Source organism: Vombatus ursinus, unplaced genomic scaffold, assembly GCF_900497805.2.
Source record: "Vombatus ursinus unplaced genomic scaffold, bare-nosed wombat genome assembly UNPS02014811.1, whole genome shotgun sequence".
Lineage (NCBI taxonomy): Eukaryota > Metazoa > Chordata > Mammalia > Diprotodontia > Vombatidae > Vombatus > Vombatus ursinus.
The window spans coordinates 17,797,435-17,810,038 of NW_020954589.1; the positions used below are offsets into that span (position 1 = coordinate 17,797,435).

At 43.8% G+C, this 12,604-nt stretch overlaps 1 protein-coding gene across 2 annotated transcripts in view; it reads right to left on the reverse strand.

Moving 5' to 3' along the window:
• LOC114053500 (molybdenum cofactor biosynthesis protein 1-like) overlaps window positions 1-12,604 on the reverse strand; it is a 40,906-nt gene that overhangs the window by 3,451 nt on the left and 24,851 nt on the right. Inside the window, exons 5-10 of one of the 2 annotated variants that reach the window (XM_027876608.1) lie at window positions 11,727-11,788; window positions 11,245-11,356; window positions 9,953-10,065; window positions 9,388-9,498; window positions 5,868-5,988; window positions 5,329-5,376 (exon numbers count right to left, since the gene is read on the reverse strand). In XM_027876608.1, coding sequence (XP_027732409.1) covers window positions 5,329-5,376; window positions 5,868-5,988; window positions 9,388-9,498; window positions 9,953-10,065; window positions 11,245-11,356; window positions 11,727-11,788 — 567 coding nt within the window. Of the gene's footprint in view, window positions 1-5,313; window positions 5,377-5,867; window positions 5,989-9,387; window positions 9,499-9,952; window positions 10,066-11,244; window positions 11,357-11,726; window positions 11,789-12,604 lie in introns of both variants that reach the window. The other variant, XM_027876609.1, reaches the window with a different exon arrangement.

Below are 12,604 nucleotides of genomic sequence, written 5' to 3' on the forward strand. Positions count from 1 at the left end.
TCTCTTCCTTAAAGCAGGCCCCTTTAAGATCCTCTGCCTTTGGGGCCACATTTTATTTGTCTGACTCAAGTCATTTTACACACTTGAAAATGATAAAATGTCATTGGAGGCATCACAGCAGTAACACTGGACAAGGAGCCAAAAGACCTGGGTTCTAGTCTTGGCTCTTGCACTAACTTCCTTTGTCACCTTGGACAAGTCTACTACTCTTTTCTGAGCCTAATTTTGTCACGTAATTATAGAATTTTAAAGTTGGAAAAGAACGTAACAGGAGTCTGGGCCAAAATGTATCCAAAAGGAATCCCACTAACCCAACCAATGGTTAAAGGACCTAACCAGTCTGCCTTTAACGTTTGCTTTCAACCCTCCAACAAAAGGGAATCAACCCACTACCTCCCATGGCAGCCTGTTCTACTTATAGACCACATGCCCAAGTATCGTAACTTCTTTCTCTACAACATGTCTCATGTGTGTCCCCTTCTGTCGACTCACACAGCTAACATTCCAAGTCAGGCTCTTGATACTTGTCACCTGGACTATTAGTATAATCCAGGAATGGGCCTCCCAGTCTCTCCCCATTCCAATCTAGCCTCTACTCAGTGGCCAAAGTGATTTTTCTAAAGTGTAGATCTCGCTGCGTCCCGCTTCCCTGCTCAATAAACCTCAGTGGTTCCCTATTACCTCCAGGTTCTAACAGGAAGTCCTTTGTTCTTGTTCAATCACGTCTGACTCTGTATGACTCCATTTGGAATTTTCTTGGCAAAGATACCGGAGTGATTTGCCATTTCCTTCTCTAGCTCATTGTACAGATAAAGAAACTGAGGCAAACAGAGTTAAGTGACTTGCCCAGGGTCACACAGCTAGGAACTGTCTGAGGCTGGATTTGAACTCACAAAGATGAGTCTCCCTGACTCCAGGCCCGACACTCTATCCATTGTGCCACCTAGAAACCTTGGCAGCTCCTCAAAACTTGGCCCCTTCTTGTGTTCCCAACCTTCTTAAATTCTACTCTTAGCCTGGCTGCTGTACTTCAAATACAGCTCTTCCTAACCTGCCTTTGTGGCTTTGCTTTGGCGAGTCCTCATTCCTAGAATGCCCGTCTTCCTCGCTTCTGACCTCTGGAATCACTGGCTTCCTTCAGGACTCAGCTCCAACAAGGCTTTTGTTTACCTCCTCCAGCTGCTACTGCCATCCCCTAGACAGCTACCATCCCTTTGTCCTCTACTTACCTTATGTGTTCTGATGTTTGTCGTCTCCTCCAGTAGAATGTAAGCTCCCTGAGGACAGGGATTTCTTTTTTTTTTTTTCGTCTTTCTAGAACTTAACATCAAGACCTGGCACACAGTATATGCTTAATAAATATTTGCTGATGGGTTGATTCAAAGGTGTTTTTCCTTATGTGAAACCTAAATTTCTTCCTTTGCAATATCCACTTCCTACTTCTGCCCTTTGAAACCAAACAAAAGAAGTCTAATCTCTCCTCCACATGGCATCCAAGGGTTTTCCCATGAAAGGAATTATTATTTTACTATTATATTAATGACCAATTGTTAAATTGGCATTCAAGCTTTTTTCCTCTGTTTCTTCATTGAGGCCGAGCTCCTATGGAAGGTCTGCCTCTGACGGACACGACTGGTTAAGATTATCCCTAACCCTCAGGGAACATGCTCTTCAATCTGAGGCAGGACCCCACCTAACTAGGACACCTTACTCCTGATTAGAATTTAAACAGAATCCAGTCTAGGTGAGTTCTTACCCAGAGGAAATGAGCCCCTGTCCTTGTACCCCTCCATTAGAGTTTAGGGTAACCCACCTCATGAAGGAGAAAACCAACCAGAGTGGTCTGGATAGAGATGGTTCTCCCGTCCAGATTGCTGGCGGAAGCTCAGTCTCATGATCAACCTCCTCTCAGGAGGAAGAGCTGAAGACTTCTAGCCCACCTCCTCATTAAATGTCCACCAGGTAGGGTTGATTTTCAGTTGTCAATGGAATTCCCTTTCAAGGATTATTTAAAGCTTTCAGGTTCTCCATGTCTTTTGTCTTTGGTTACCAGGAGAAACCACTGACCATGAATTTGTTGATTGCTGGCTAGCCTAATTAATAAATTGATTATTAATTACCCAGAAACTCTGCCTCTCAGGGTTTTTCATTCATTCCACCCAACTTGAAGGAAGTTCACTGGTAAAAATGAAGGCATAAGGCTCACTGAACTTCATGGTCTCTGATGGTGTGTTACAATCCTATGATTCTAAGAGTCTCTTTGAATTGGCAAGGATGGGGAGAAAGGCTGGAGCTGTGATTTCAATGATATGGGGAAATCCCAAATGAAGAAATTCCATCTACCAATGTAAGTGAGCACCTTCTCAGCCACTTACAGTCTTGGAGAGTTTGCCTAGATGGATGACTTGGCCAGAATTAGAATCACAAAGACAGTAAGTGCCAGAAACTAGAATTGAAGTCAGGTGTTTCTGGCTCTGAAGCTGGCTCTCTAAACACGATGCCCTGCTGCCTCTCATTAGTAAGAAGTATTTGGAATAAGTCTGAATTACAGAACTCTGTTCTTATTTCATATTCTGACATCACCCTTGGGAAACCTTCTAATTCTTTACCTCTCATTACCTCCCTACTATTGGATGTATGTATTCTTCAGATAGCTAGATGGCTCAGTGGTCAGAGTGCTGGGCCCAGAGTCACAAAGACCTGGGTTCAAATCCAGCCTTAGACACTTTCCCTGGGCAAGTCACTTAACCTCTATTTGCTTTAATCCACCGGAGAAGGAAATGGCAAACCACTCCAGTATCTTCGCCAAGAAGGCCCCATGGATAGTATTAATGTGATATGGTCCACAGGCTCTTGAAGAGTATGACATGACTGAACAATAACAATTTTTTTTCGATTACAATGCAGTATGCACCTCTGAAATTACATGTTCTCTTTATAAGTAAACTGTTTTTAATAAGGCCTCTTTGGTGAACTTTTGAGATGAGTTTTACATAATTTTTTTTTTCCTAAGAAAATAAGACAAGGGGCAGCTAAGTGGCGCAGTGGATAGAGTACTGGCCCTGAAGTCAGGAGGACCTGAGTTTAAATCCAGCCTTAGACCAAACACTTGACACTTATTAGCTGTGTGACCCTGGGCAAGTCACTTAACCCCAATTGCCTAAAAAAGAAAGAAAGAAAGAAAGAAAATAATACATTCCATGACTGAAAGAAAATCTAGGGAAAAAAAAAAACAACCAATTTGAAGTCTTGTTTTGGTATCTCTTTTCTTTAACTAATGAATTAATTTTATTCTGTATTTTTTTTAATCACCTTCATATCCCATGAAAGACTCATGGGATAGTCAATGTGCTGACTTTAGTTAGAGAATCTGGGTTTGAATTCTGGTTCTGACAATTACTACCTAGGTGACCTTGGGCAAATCATTGAACCTCTCTGGGCCTCAGTTTCCTCATCTGTAAAATGGATGGGGGGTTGAAATGCCTCTAAGATAGGGGTTCTTTAGAAGACTGATGAAGCCCATAAACCCCTGCTGAACTCCTTTTCAGAATAATAAAATATATAGGATTATAGGGGAAACCACTTACATTGAAATGAAGATATAATTTTTCCCATACTATGCCCTTCCACACTATGAAATCTATTTATAGACTCATTGGGGAGTTAGATTAAGAAGCCTTGTTCTAAGGTCCCTTACAGCTCTCAATCCATGATCCTATAACTTCCATCAGCCCCACATCAGTAAGGGTATACCTCATAAGTCTGACTATGAAGAAATAAGGCAGATTCTATAAGATATATATGGCGACCACCTATCTTGTTACTTTGTAGGCACATTCTTTTGGAGGCACTTTGTAGGCACCATTATTATTTCTCAAAGTTCAGTAGAAAGAGCCCTGGCTCCAAAGTCAAGGATTTGGATTTAAATCCCATCTCCGATGTTTGCTACCTATGTGACCAAGTCATTGAACCTCTCTGGGCCTCAGTTTCCTCATCTGTAGAGTAAGGAAGTTGGACTAGATGTCTTCTGAGTTCCCTTCTAGTTCTAGGTTTCTAACCCAATGTAATTTTCCCCAATTGCTCCTCATGAAGTGAAGATGATCCAGGGTTCTAAAAGGCATAAGCTTGGAGAATTCTACCAGGTTGCAAAGGTGAAAAGGATGGGTTTGGTGACCAGCCATGTGTGTCTGCTTCCTGAGAACCAGCCTAACTAAACATGGAGAGGCTCATCACCAGGAAAGTTGACTGCCAGCTGCCATTTTTGATCAAAGCAACTCATGACACAATCCAACCAAGACATGCATGAAAAGCCCATGTCAGAAGAAGGTACACTGGGCTGATGAAATCATGGATCCTTGATACATTACTCATATTAGTCTGTTGTGAGTTCACTGGGTATTAGCCAAGTGGCCGAAATGATCTGTTTCTGAAGCAAAAGCCTTGTACCTAACTCCTATTCAGTAAGAGCTGCTCCTTTGGGACGCAGTGGATAGAACACTGGCCCTGGAGTCAGGAGGACCTAAGTTCAAATCTGCCCTCAGACATATAACACTCACTAACTGTGTGACCCTGGGCAAGTCACTTAACCTCAATTGCCTAAAACAAAAACAAAAACAAAAAAACAAAAAAAAAAGAACTGCCCCTTAGCCGTCTGAACTCCAATCAGTCGAATATTATTTTCCCAATGATTCAAAGGGACAGTTTAGAACTGGAAAGGACCTCAAAGGTCATCAAGGCCAAGCTCTTAGTTGCTCATGTTAGAAAACTGAGGCTCAAAGAATTAAGTGACTTGTCCACAATCACAGAGGTAACAAGTAGCAAAATTAGGATTTGAATCCAGTCTTCTGACTCCAGAAGGCAGCGTAGTGGCACAGTGGATAGAGTGCTGGACCTGAAGTCAGGAAAACTCATCTTCCTGAGTTCAAATGTGACTTCAGACACTAGCTGTGTGACCCTGGAAAAGTCACTTCACCCTTTTTGCCTCAGTTTCCTCATCTGTAAAATGAGCTGGAGAAAGAAATGGCAAACCACTCCAGTATCTTTGCCAAGAAAACCCCAAATGGGGTCACAAAGAGTCAAAAAGACTGAAAAAAAAACTATTGAACAACAATTTCCAACTCCAGACCCACCATACCATCTCCTCAAAGTTTGACCCTACGTATCCTACTTCTTTTATTGAACCTTAATGAAAATGGGACCTATCATTAAAGATCTGATAGCCCTACTTCCCCTTCACCCAATTCTCACCCCTGCCCCCAGGGAGGTCTTTGAAGGACAGGGAAGGATAAAGGGTGGGGACAAACGGTTACGTACTGATGGGTCACCCACCGATGAGGATCATGGGCCGGTTCTTCATCTGGGCAATGTTGAACATGCCTGAGTTAGGGGGAAAAATGAAAAAGGAAGAGAAAAACGGGGCAGGGGGAAGAGATCAATGAATGGAAGAGATAGATGGACAACATGTACACCTGGTATGACAAATACCTGTGTTCATGCACAAACACATACGTGGATGAGTACACAATAAGGCTGTCTTTAGAATAATAGGGAAACCAGCCTTCCAGACTCCCAGCCCTCAAATCTTGATAAACTTCCAGAAAAGGTGGGTGCAAGGGGATATAGATAGGGAAGAGAGGTAGAGACCCAAGTGAGCAGCTTATCTGCCTCCTCTGTCCTCCCTCTCCCCCCACCCATGGGAGAGGGACACAAGGTCCAAGAGGAATGACTGGGGTAAGGAAGACTTAATAGGATTTAAGCTGCCACCCTTTCTCCCTAGCGCTAGTCTGCCCAGCCCCCCCCCCCCCCCGCAACCCTCATCAACTTCCCTCTCAACCCTCCCAACTCCCTCCCTCTCCCAACCTCAATACCTGCATGTTGCTGCTTCTTTCTGCCCACGGCAGCCCCGATGATGCTCAGCAGCTCCTCCTCAGAGGCCCCAGCCCGAAGGTGATCCCGTAGAGACACTTCTGAATTTCCAAAGAGGCAAACCTGCCCAACATCACAACACAGAATCGATGACACTCACCCTCATCACTGGGTTTTGGTCCCTGGATGGGGACCGGATATCCTCCTCCCTCCCTCAGCCCACTGAGCTTGGAACAAAAGGAAATGGATTAAAGCTATAACAGGAAGAGATAAGGATGCAGCCTGGTACAGTAGGAAAATCACTTGTCTCTGAAATCAGAGGACCTGAGCTCAAATCAGAGGCAATCAGGTGATGCAGGAGATAAGATATGAATGTGGGATTTGGAGACAGGAACCACCAGGTTGAAATCCTGCCTCAGCCATGTTCTTGTTGTAAGAATCAAATCACATATGTAAAGCACTTTGCAGACCTCAAAGCTCTATAAAAATATGTGTTATTCAGTTGTTTTTCAGTCATGTCTGACTCTCCCTGACCCCATCTGGGCTTTTCTTGGCAGAGATACTAGAGTGTTTTGCCATTTCCTTCTTCAGCTCATTTTACAGATGAGGAAACTGAGGCAGACAGGGTTAAGTGACTTGCCCAGGGCCACACAACGAGCAAGTGTCTGAGCCCGGATTTGAACTCAGAAAGATGAGTCTTCCTGACTCCTGGTGCTCTCTCCATTGTGCCTCCTAGCTATTATTAAAAATTATTAAATATCAGCTATTATTAAATCCTGCCTCTGACACTTACTACCTGTTTGACCTTGCAGAAGGAAGGAAACAAGCATTTATTAAGTACATTTCAGAAACTGTGCTAAGTACTTTACAAATATTATCTTATTTCATCCTCATAATAATGCTAGGGAATAGGTGCTGTTATTAAACCCATTTTACAGAGGAGGAAACTGAGGCAGACAGGGATTAAGTGACTTGCCTAGGGTCACAGACCTAGAAAGTATCTGAGGCCAAATCTGAACTCAGGCCCAGCATCCACTGCACCACCTCGCTGCCTCTAACTTAACTTCCCTGGCCTTCATTTTCCCCATTTATAAAATAAGGGACTTCTTAAGTCCCTTCCAGCTCAGGATCTATAATCTTGTGAGTTCATGACAATAAAAAGAAGATGCTCTTGGGTAGTGAGGGGAAAGGGCCAAGGCCCCAGGGCGAGGAACCTGCGGCCCAGAGACGGTGACACATGGCCCTCTAGGTCCTCAAGTGTGGTCCTTTGACCGAATCCAAATCCAATCCACAGTTTGGATTCAGTCAAAGGGCCACACTTGAGGACCTAGAGGGCTACATGTGGCCTCAAGGCTGCACGTTCCCTACCCCTGGGCCAAGCAGCTTAAAGATAGAGGAGGCCCTGCCAGGATCACCTGCAAAAAATCATTGTCCAGCTTCTAGGTCAGGCACAGGTGAGAGTCTCCCAAAGATATTTCCACTTGGACGTCCCAGTCACCTCAAAGTTTCTCAAACTGAAATCAGTCTATACTTAAAACCAAACTTCTCTTTTAGATGTCCCTATTTCTGTCAGTGATACAATCCCTCCTTGTCACTCTCACCCATAACCACAACCTCAGAATCAGCTCTGGGAAGAAGTCAGTCATTAGATTCTGTTTTTTTCTCTTCTTTCAAAAATATTCCTCAAGGGGCAGCTAGGTGGCGCAGTGGATAGAGCACGGGCCCTGAAGTCAGAAGGACCTGAGTTCAAATCCATCCTCAAACACTTGACACTTACTAGTTGTGTGACCCTGGGCAAGTCACTTAAACCCAATTGCCAAAAAAAATAAAAAAATAAAAAAAAATATTCCTCAAATCGGTAACGACTAAAATGGTTTCCTCATTGGTCTCCCTACCGCTAGTTAGCCCCACTCTAATCCTTCATGCACTGAAGAATCTTCTTGATGAATGCACCGTTTTCATCATGCCACCTGCCAGAGGCCACCATGCCACCGCTGACACAAAAACTCTTCAGTGGCTTCCCGCTGCCTACAGAATAAAGTCCATATTCCTCATCCTAGTATTTAAGGCCTTCTACAGTCTGGTCCCCACTTACTTTTGCCAGGTTTATCTCCTCTTACTTTCCCTTCCATATATTCTCTGATGCAATCAAACCGGCCTATATACCATCTGCCAAAATTTTTCTCCTTCCTACCTTTGTTCACAATATTTCCTGTTCCTGGAATGCTCCTCCTTGATCTTCTCTATCTATCCAATTCCAACTTGGCTCGTCTCCAATGGTCCCTCCTTTAGGAAAAGCAGGGCCACCCCAACACACAACAGCACCTTTTTTTCTGATCCCTGCGGCATTCACTTGGAACACTGCCTTGTGGCAGTTTTCAGCACAGTTGCCTTCTTTAAAAAAATTTTCTTATGCATTCTGTTCTCTGAGACTATGAGCTCTTAAATGACAGACCCTGTACTTCTCTGTATGCTTCTCCCATGGTATCTAGAATGCTGAGTACACTGAATATAATCATTAAACTGTTATTGAATAATAGATAGGTTCGGTGTCAAGGATGATATAACTGGCTACAGTGTTCCAAATCAGCAGTTCTGATGCAAAATCCATAGATACCTTTTAGGCTTTGATTTTGATAAGCCCCAGACAGGGGTGGGGAACTTGTGGCCCTCTAGGTCCTCAAGTGCAGCCCTTTGGCTGAATCCAAACTTCACAGAACACATCCCCTTAATAAAAAGGATTTGTTCTGTAAAACTTGGACTTGGTCAAAAGGACACACCTAAGGACTTCAAGGCCACATGTGGCCTCAAGGCCACAGGTTCCCCACTCCTGTCCCAGACCTTTGGTTGAGTAAGGGTGATATAACTGAGATTTTTTTTTTGGAGGAGGGAAAAGGGGAACAGGACAGAGAGCTTCTAAGCAATCACAATCCACCTACGAGTCAACCCCTATCCTGGAGTTCAGAGAATTCCCTAAGGCTCAAGAGAGCAGCTCACCCATTGTCCTGTTCCAAGGCTCCCATCATCCCCCGGGTAATGACACAGAATATATCTCAAGCCTGGCCTGCTTTACCATCAACCATCTCTGTGTGCTGTTTTCTAAAGAAATCTCTAAATCAAGGGTTCTCAACCTTGTTTCATGGACTCCCTAGGCAGTCCAGTGAAGCCCATGGACCCCTTTTCAGAATAATGTTTTTAAATGAATAAAATAAAATATATAGGATTACAAAAGAAACTAATTATATTGAAACTCACTTATCAAGATATTCCAAAAAATCAAGTTCATGGACCTCAGGGTAAGAATTCCTGGTCTATAAAGTCAATCCTTTCCAGCATTCCGTACCTACTCCCTAAAATAATCAATATCTCAGGAGGAAGAAAGAGAAGATATTCAGGATGGCTTTGACACTACTGGAGGGGGGTGGAGATGGAACAACACTGGGGAGACAAAACTCTTGAGGGAAATGACATTGGGGGAAAGTAGTTCAGCTGGTGAGGCATTGTGGGGAAGGGGTGACCCACCTTGAGGTTCCCATCAGCTGTGATGCGGAGGCGGTTGCAGGTCCCACAGAAATGCTCAGACATGGACGTAATGAAGCTGATCTGGCCTCGGAAACCAGGGACCCTGAAGGCCTGGAGGAGAAGAAGCAGCTTGGAGCTATGGGAAATGTGCTAGGGAGATGAAGTCTCCACTAAGATGTCAGCAGGAGCTCCTCCTACCCAACCCTTACTCCAGACAGACCAATTCCCAACCCCATAAAGGCTATTTCATCCATCTCTTGACCTTCACGCCAAAAGACTTCCTACATAGATGACTGAAGAAAGCAATGCCACCCCCTATGCTGCCCTCCAATTCACCCCACTACTCCCATTCTCCCAACTGAAACATCTCAAGATCTTCCAACCAAGACATACGGCAAGTTTTTTGCTTGTTTGTTTCATTTTGTTTTCTATTATCTTACCTTATTCCACCCTCCTAGAACGTCAACCCAGACTTCCTACTCTCTGCCAAACTTCTCACTTCCTCTAGGAGGAAGACACGGGCTAACCTCCCTGTCTCAGACCCCAGCCCAATTTCCCTTCCAACCTTAGCTGTGCTAGAGGCTTCCTCTGGTAGCTTCTCCAGCTCTGGCCAGCGCTGGTGGATCATGTCCAGCATTTCCGTATAACTGACCATCTTCTTAAAGTTCCATTTGTTACCTGGCGGGGGGGAGGGGGCAGCACACAGCAGCCTTGGTCACTTTTCAGAAGATCACAACATTGCCCAATCTCTGTGATCCCGGACAAGTTATTTCACCTCAGTTTCCCTTTTGGTAAGATGGACATAAAAACAATTGCATTCCCTGCCTTGCAGGCTTGTTCTGAGGAAAGTACTTCATACACCTCTGAGGTCTTTGACAACAGTAGCTATTATTATCATTATAAAAATTACACATTTAGAGAATCACAGAATCTTCATATTGGATAGGACCCTCAAAATTGACCTCATCATACTTCTCTTCCAGTATGAGAATCTTAGTAGCAAAGTGGAGATGGGCAAATCATTTGACTTCTCAAAGCCTCAGTTTATTCAACTATCAAATGGGGATAATGATATTTTTACCATCTACCTCACAGGATCTTTGTGAGGAAAGGGCTTTGTAAACCATACAGTGCCACAAAAATTTGAGTTATTAATAGCAAATAGGCAGCTAGGTGGTGCAGTGGACAGAGTGCTGAACCTAGAGTCAGAAAGACCTGAGTTGAAATCCAGCCTCAGATAATCAGGAGCTGTGTGACCCTGAGCAAGTTAGGATCTGCTTGCCTTAGTTTCCTCATCTATAAAATGGGGACAATAATAGCACCTATCTCCCAGGGCTGTTGTGATGACAAAATAGGTTAATAATTATAAAGCATTTTGCAAAAATTAAAGCTCTATATAAATGCTACTTTATTACTATTATTATTATTATTAGGAGTCACGCAATCAGGGTTCAAATCCCCAGCTCTTCAACTGTGGGCAAACCACTTTGATTCTCTGAAGCTCAGTTTAATTGTCTATAAAAATAAAGGAGTTGAACCAGATGATCCCTAAGGTTTCTTCTGGCTCTAACATGATTTTCTGATCCTAATCCCTATCCCCAACCCCACTCCAATCCCTGCTATTCACGGTTCCTCTTCTAGGGCTTGGAAGTGGGTAAATAGTTAAGACATCCTCAAAAGGAATCACTAAGAAATTCTGACACAGTATCAGAGCTCCCAATCAAAGAGATCCATTGTTGGGGGCAACTAGACCCCTCAACATTGAAGCCATGATGACACCAGCCACTCCCACAACATGGCCCAGGCAAAGCTCAGTCTTTGAGGTCATAGGACCCTTCCCACAGCCCAGTCACTGACCATCAAAGGGCATGTACTCAATGAAGCGCACGTCCAGTGGGAGCCCCTCACTGAGGGCCACAAAATCCAGCAGCTCATCTTCATTCAGGCCACGCATCACCACACAGTTCACCTGGCCAGGAAGGGACAGCATGCTGACACTCAACATTATCCAAGCCATCCCCCAACCCAAGCAGCCCCAAACACAACAGTCCCCTGGGGATCCTGACAGCTCCCAGCACTTCTCATTGTCTTTCTCCCTCTTCATCATTTCTTTTTGTGTCCCCCTCCCCCTTTTCTTGCCTCGTTCTGGGGTTGGGTAATGTCAGATCAATGGGGCTAGAAGAGATGAAGGGCAGGGCAGATACACCAAGGTGGGGAGCTAAGACAACGTACATCTGGAAGGTCATCTAGGGGCCAGGGAGCTGATGTGAAAAAAAGGGGTCGATGGGGAAGGGAAGCAAATGGGATAAGGAATTAACAGCAAACAAATACTTCCTCACCTTGACAGGGTCAAAACCCAACTCAATGGCCTTATGGATGCCTTCCATAACTTTGTGGAAACCTGTATGGGAAAGTAGGGGGATGAGGTGAGCGATTAAGGCTTCTTTACCCTCATATATCCCTAGGCAGTTGTGATGGTGGTGATTATTATTATTCTACACTCAATTGTCTCTTTGGTGTTTCTTTCCAACATCCAAATTCACAGCAGAATCAGTAGCCAGGCCCAAACTCCATGGAAAAGCCCAATCTGCTATGTACAAATCCTACAGGGAATTCCAAAGCCAAACAGAATTCCAGTTTGGTTATTCCAGTGTTGTGGATTATCCTGCTATGGACTGTCACTCCAATTTATAAATGGGTAATGGAAAATACTACAAAGTTTCCTGGGGCTCCAAGAGATTAAGTGACTTACCCAGGGTCACACAGGCAGTATGTGTCAGAAACAGGACTGAAACTCTGGTCTTCCTAACTCCAAACTCTACTTTTTATCCACTACATCAGAGGGGTCAAACTCACTGTGCAAAACCTCCCCAGTGCTACCTGAACCAGATTAAAATAAAACTGGGAAATGTTTAACAAAATAAATAAAAATACAACACAACAGATATAATGTTAATTTGTGGTTTTCTAAGTCAATACAGTGGATACCACTGCACCATATTGCTTCTCAGTTTTCTTAGAGAAGCAACTCAATAAGACTATATGTTGCAAAGCTGGTGCCAGTTCACATTGGAGGAGGAAATTTAGTCATTAAGAGTTCTTTAATTTAAAGCATTAGGACTTCCCTATACTGTTGAAATCACAATCTGGCTTAAAAAAAAAAGTAATATTATCAGTCATCTTGCCATTTGGTCCCCTGATCACTTACTTCTGACCT